The sequence below is a fragment of the Primulina eburnea genome, chromosome 10 (assembly GCF_022965805.1).
Source record: "Primulina eburnea isolate SZY01 chromosome 10, ASM2296580v1, whole genome shotgun sequence".
Classification (NCBI taxonomy): domain Eukaryota; kingdom Viridiplantae; phylum Streptophyta; class Magnoliopsida; order Lamiales; family Gesneriaceae; genus Primulina; species Primulina eburnea.
Window position 1 is genome coordinate 33,874,040 of NC_133110.1, and position 6,244 is coordinate 33,880,283.

At 39.0% G+C, this 6,244-nt stretch overlaps 1 protein-coding gene across 1 annotated transcript; it reads left to right on the forward strand.

Annotated features, from left to right (window-relative positions):
* The first annotated feature begins 3,653 nt into the window (after positions 1-3,653).
* Positions 3,654-6,244, forward strand: LOC140802863 (uncharacterized). Its single transcript, XM_073158482.1, has 4 exons — positions 3,654-3,687; positions 4,104-4,261; positions 4,569-4,694; positions 5,185-6,244. Exons 1-4 carry the CDS (start codon positions 3,654-3,656, stop codon positions 5,374-5,376), a joined length of 510 nt encoding a protein of 169 aa, XP_073014583.1. The 3' UTR covers positions 5,377-6,244.

Consider the following 6,244-nt stretch of genomic DNA (forward strand, 5'->3'; position numbering starts at 1 on the left):
GGCGGCATAATTTTCAATTTTTTTGTCCACAACAATAATTAACAAATGTAGAGCACAAACCCACCAACAATTGCTTGAAATCTGAAAATTATCTCAAACAATAATAATATAGAAGAAACGGTACCCTTGAGTGTAGATAATTAACCGGAGATGGCGCTCGGCGGTAGCTAGAAACGGCGGCGAGGTTCGATGACAGCGGCGGCGTGCTGCTGGATGTGCGGCGGCGGCGGCGACGGTTGCTGTTGGTGGTTGGGTGAGTGTTTGTTGAGGGAGGTGGTGTATTGTAGGAGTTTGGGAGAAATTTTGGCAAGGTTGGGTGTTTGATTTGTGGAGGAGAGGATTTTTGAGAGGAGAGTGATGGAGAGGATTTGAGGGAGGCGGCTGTTTTGAGGGGAGGAGATGTGTGTGTGTAAATCGTGAGATAGGGTTTTAAAATCGGGGGTAGGGACGCGGCGTACGCGGTCGCGCGAGAAGTGGCGCGGCCGCGCGCAAGCTTCTGGATACCTGCCAATAATTGAGTGCGCGCCATCGCGCGTAATATGGCGCCGCCGCGCGCGCGTCTCGGGTTTCCTTCGTTAATGCGCGCGCGCGGTCGCGCGAGAACTCGCGCTGGGGCCCGAGGGCTTCTGTTCTTCACTTAGGTTGGTGAAATTTAAGTTGTCTCAGTTTCCTGTACCAATGTCATGTTTCCACGGGCTGAAGGTGATTGCATACAATCGAGTCACGTTCGTTGATTTGTTTTTATGCACATAGAGTGCCTTCGATCAGTAGGTAGATTAATGGAAATTTCTATCACCGATGTAGATATATGAAATAAATGACCACCATTGAAGTAGATGAGATTAAGCGAATTAGTTAGAAAAATAGTCTCTTTAAATATTCAAAACGTTCTTCCTTTTTCTCTCTGGCCCCTAGTGTAAAGTATGCTGACCGAATGGCTCCTGCTTGAGGTCTAGTATAGGGTCTTTGATAGACATTATAGGAAACATCTTTCAATAATTAAATTGTAATGCCCGGAAATTTAATCCGAGTAATCTGTAATTATGGATTTATAATTTGATATGATTACGAAAGGATTAATCGGGACACGAAATAAGAGTACACATGACTTGGGTAAGTTTCGGACAGAACTGTTGGCGCCCGAGCGGTAGAAAATGACCGCCCGAGCGCCAATGTTCAACAAGGATATGTTTCGGGCAGAGAAGTTGGCGCCCGGGCGGTAGAAAATGACCGCCCGAGCGCCAATGTGTATATCGTAAGGAGTTGGACAGAGAATGCCGCGCTCGAGCGGTAGATTATTACCGCCCGAGCGCTGACCAAAGTGCATGAAAAATGAACACGTTTCATTAACCGAGCAAAGGAATATATATAAACGAAAATCCTTCAGAATATTGTTACGAAAGAAAGAAGGAAGCTCGAGAAGGGTTACTGTTTATGTGTTGAAAATCCTTACGCCTTTCTGAGAAATCAGTCCGTCTGATTTTGAATCCGACTTCGGTACCGAGTTCCTAACGACGTAGGCTACACTTTGACGTAAGTTTTGCTACGTTTTGATATGCTTTGAAATTTTGCTATTGTCAGAATTGAATGGAATTCATATATGATGTTCTTGACATATTAGACATCATAGAATCGAAGTCAGACTGAGAAACAGACTGAGTATGGAATTGTTATGAATTTCTTAGGGTATATTGATCTATACCAGACAGATTTGAATTGGATTTGGATTATGGATTGATTATAGATTGTATTGGATATGAGTTATGGATTGTAACTGTTATCTGGTGATATGGTATTGACGGGAATATGGAGATTGTACCGTTATGCCGTTGATTTTGAATTAAATCAAGATTTATCAGATTGTTATTGATTCGAGTGGTATATTGACATAAGATTATTGATATTGTCATTACCAGACAGACTGTGAATTCAGGACTTCGACTGAGCCAGAAACCGACGAAATAAAGGTATAAGTCAATGTGGTATTGGGAGATGGACTTGAGTCGGTTTAGACTTGGGTTTCCCTAAATCACATACTTTACTTTATTGCATGGATATATTGCATTGATTTGATTAATATACTTGTTCTCTTGATATTTAGACAACAGGTATTGGTCGAATTGTCTTGTGACACACTGTGCCGGATAGTGGTGGTATCGCCACGGCACATTGCACGATGTCACAAGATAGGATGCTAGCGATAGAGCTACAGTCCATGACGGTTAGGTAAGGACACTGGATGTATGGTTATATCGAGTAATGGAATCTATTACGGAATTTGATATAGGAACACCATATTTGGTTATATCGAGTAAAGGGGTTGGAATTCTTCTATTACGGAATTCGATATAGGAATACCGGGGCACTGGTTATATCGAGTAATAGAGATTATGGTTCCATCCTTTACGGAATTCGATATAGGAATACCACATCCGGAAACCGGGATCCCTAGACTAGGATTGAGTCTAGTCTGAATTGTAGAATTGTAATGATGTTTCAGATTTGGATACATATTACTGTTACCTGATTACATGCTTTATATTTGTTTATATGATTGCATGTTTCGTTGATTTATACTGGGATTTATTCTCACCGGAGTTATCCGGCTGTTGTCTTGTTTGTATGTGTACTTGACAACAGGTGGGACATGATCAGGGTCCAGGAGATGAGAAAGATCGTGATTAGAGTGGAGGCTACGGACTTGGACTAGATATAGGGTTGTACACTTGACATTAGTTGTTTAAACCTTAGTTTAATTTGAATGTATGCAGTACAAGACTTGTATTGTATTTTATATACTGTGATGTATATATGTTTTATGTCACCACGTTCCGCATTTTAAAAAAAAAAAAGAAAAAAAAAATTTAGACCCTGTTTTATAATTGATTAATTAGTCCCAATGATGATTAAGAACTTGATTAGCGTCCGGGTCCCCACATAAATCAAGAATTTGTTATGGTAACAAATAAGTTGCATGTGAACACATATTGTTCTGGTCCTTGTGTGAAAACAAGCACTTTTCCACTCATGTGAATGTCATTTAGCCTTAGTAATCAACATTACTATGAATCATTCGTTGAGCCATTCGAGTGTCTAGATGTGGTTGTGGCTTACTGGAAGGTAAGGTGCTTTGATGAGAGAAACTCCCCAAGCATGGCGATATCTTTCTAGATAGGAGTAAAACCGATTCTTATCTCACGTAAACTTACTAATAGCAGTACAGAATTTTACAGATCATGTAGCCGCTCTTATAATTACCACTTGCGACACCCCTCTGTTTTTTTCTTATAATTGCTGCCTGCAGTGATTGTTTTGCTCAAATTAATCGTTTTACTGTTATAATAATACTTTCCAAGCAGGATTTGCAGGCTGATGGTAAGGATACTGAAAAGCTCCCAGTTCAAGTTTTTAGTGGCGCTTGGTTATTGCTTATGATGGCACCCCGTTTTTCAGGTTTAGTCCTTGTTTGTTTTACTTATCTGTCTGTTTAAAATATTTTGCTAAATTCTGGTCCATATGGGCGGTAAGAAATTTAAATTCCTTTTCATATTTTCTTTTTTCTTTTCATTGTTTTTCTTCTTACAGATGATTTAGCTGGTGCTTTTGCCATCTCTCCTATTCTTCATGCTTAATGTAGTAAAAAATAAGAGATAATGGATTACGTAATGCGAAGTCCAGATATTCCAGGTGAAAACAAGCTTAGGTGGGACAAGAATCTAGTTTAATAACTTTAAGAAACAAAGAAACGTAGGTAAAAATGAAAATATCCTCTTTACAAAGCAACATAATCGGTTTTTTTTTTTGTGTGTTTGGAGATTAATCCCACAGTCATGATCATATAATTAGCTTATTTTTCGTGACTCTGAGCTTGACTATCAGGAGTCAAGATATCAAATAGGACTCTTCTTTTGTTTAGTTTTCTTCCGCAAGTTGTAGAATTTATGAATTCTTGCTTTCGAGTGTTTTGGTACAATTTTGTTTCCTAACTTGCATTCTCGTTATGTTCCTCCCCGGAAAGAATCAAAGATTTCTCACTTTTTGCAGTTCACAAACTTTTGAATTTTACTCTGTTGAGTTGATTCAGTTGCATAATTATACTTGAGGGTGCCGATTGTATGTAGGGTGGCAATACCAACAATCAACGCCAACGGTCCAATGTATTGTTGAAGAAGCTTCGACTCAGATTACAAAATTAGAACGGGAAGAACTTCAGTTAGCTGGTGCTAGTCGAACAGATGCAGGAGTTCATGCCTGGTGTCAGGTATGTTTGATTACATCGGCACTCATTAGTCTTGACTTAATTACAGAAGCCCTTGAAGATATTAACAATTACCAAGAACCATGCTCTAAGATTTAGCTAACTTTACAACAACACGTCACAGGATGTTGGTTAAATCTCATCTAGTGTTCCTGGAAATAAGCCGAACTTTAAGTGTTATGTGAAACACTGAGCTTTTACAAATTTTTTTGACCGTGGAATCACTGAAAGATAAAATTCACGAAAATATTTGTATTTTAGGTGGCACACTTCATCCTTTCAACTATGACAACTTGGAAAGCGTTCACAGGGCGTGAGGGATGCTGCAAAGCATTTTGTGGGAGCCCACGACTTCTCTGCATTTGCCAATGCATCACACAATGATAGAACGCCAAATCCAGTGAAGAATATCTTCCATTTTGATGTGAATGAAATGGTACCTTCTTAAATAGCTAAAAATTTTGTTCCCTTTTTCTTTACAATTATGAAGCTCTGATTTTGATACAAATGAACAAAAGAATAGACTATCAAACACAATGTAATGATTTATTTAGCCCAATATTCTACTGTCTTTGCTTATAACTTAGGAGCTGGAACTCTTATCTTTTAAAAAATATAAATGTTTTAATAAACCAGATGAACTTATGCAATAAGATGAAATTATCTATGTTTTATTGAGAATCACTAAACTTGAATTTAACAAATCTCTCTCTTTTGTGGGGGACCTCTTTTGCAAGTAGAAGTTGAAGGATCTGGTTTTCTATATAGACAAGTTCGGAACATGGTATTTGATGTTTCATCCTATTTTCCTATTTAGAAGTCCCTCTAAAAAATAATAGACGAATTTCATAATGATTTAGTAGACGAATGTAATGTCTTGTTTTTTCGTGTAAATGGTAATGATCATTTTTCGTCGATGTTCGGAGGTTGCACTGTTGCTTCAAGTTGGGAAAGAAGCTGCTTCACATGATATTGTTCCCAAGATTTTGGCTTCCCGTGTTCGAAAAGTACTCGCGAAGCACGCATTGTTTGTTCCTCCTCATGGTCTGTGTCTCATGTACCTTAGGTTTTCTGGTCAGTTTCTAGGGCACTTTGGTGTCGGGAATTTTCGGAGCTAGTGTCGACTTGAGGAGGGTTCGGTGAACTAAGATCGAGACATCATCAGCGGATTGACGACGGATGCAGGTATAATCCTAAAGCCTTGAACGGTGATTTAAAGATCATTAGGGAGAACTTTGTAGCATGTTTGGTAATTCATGATCTGGTTTGATAGTGATTTCATTATGTGGGTATTGTCTAGGTTCAGAGCTTTCTGTTAGATTGTTTTATTGAGGTACGTGATGTACTGACTGAGATATCCAAGCGTATTTTAAACACTTATATGCTGCATATTTATCTGTTGCATGATACATGTTTTTATTGCTTTGGCACATTATGCATGACATATCATGTCGAACCTAATATCTTTGGAGATATACCTCGTTTGTTGGGGCCGCTCAGTTTTATTTTGTATTGTGGACGATGGGAGCATTGAGAGCTATAGTGTCCGACGGGACCCACGGGCTCCAATGACCTAGACATTGTAGGTCCACGTCTTGATGATGAGTGTGAGAGCCAAAACATGCCTAGGGCAGATCAGAGACTACACATTAAGGCTCCTCTAGACTGAGTATGAGATTCTTGACTTATCCTTGATATCTGAGCATATTGTATTTTGCATGCATCATATTAATTTGTATAATAGTATATTCTTGTATTGAGCGATTGCCGTTCACTTCCTTGTTTTTCATCTTGGGCACCCCATTCCACGTGGCAGTTCTTAGGTTGGACGGTCGGATGTCCAGGGCAGTAGCTAGAGCAGTTAGGTTTTCGGCGGTGTTCGAGTGGATGTTTTACGTGGTTTATCGTTTTCTCGTTCAGAATTATGTTTTAATTATGGTTGTATTAATGTTTAAGACGGCTGTTATTATTCTGTTTTCATTTGAG

Bases quoted from the DNA above. Each gene is read 5' to 3' on its own strand.
- LOC140802863 (XM_073158482.1), top strand. From the start codon at position 3,654: ATGGATTACGTAATGCGAAGTCCAGATATTCCAG. The intron at 3,688-4,103 runs GTGAAAACAAGC...ATTATACTTGAG, and splicing joins GCGAAGTCCAGATATTCCAG to GGTGCCGATTGTATGTAGGG. The intron at 4,262-4,568 runs GTATGTTTGATT...AAGCGTTCACAG, and splicing joins GAGTTCATGCCTGGTGTCAG to GGCGTGAGGGATGCTGCAAA.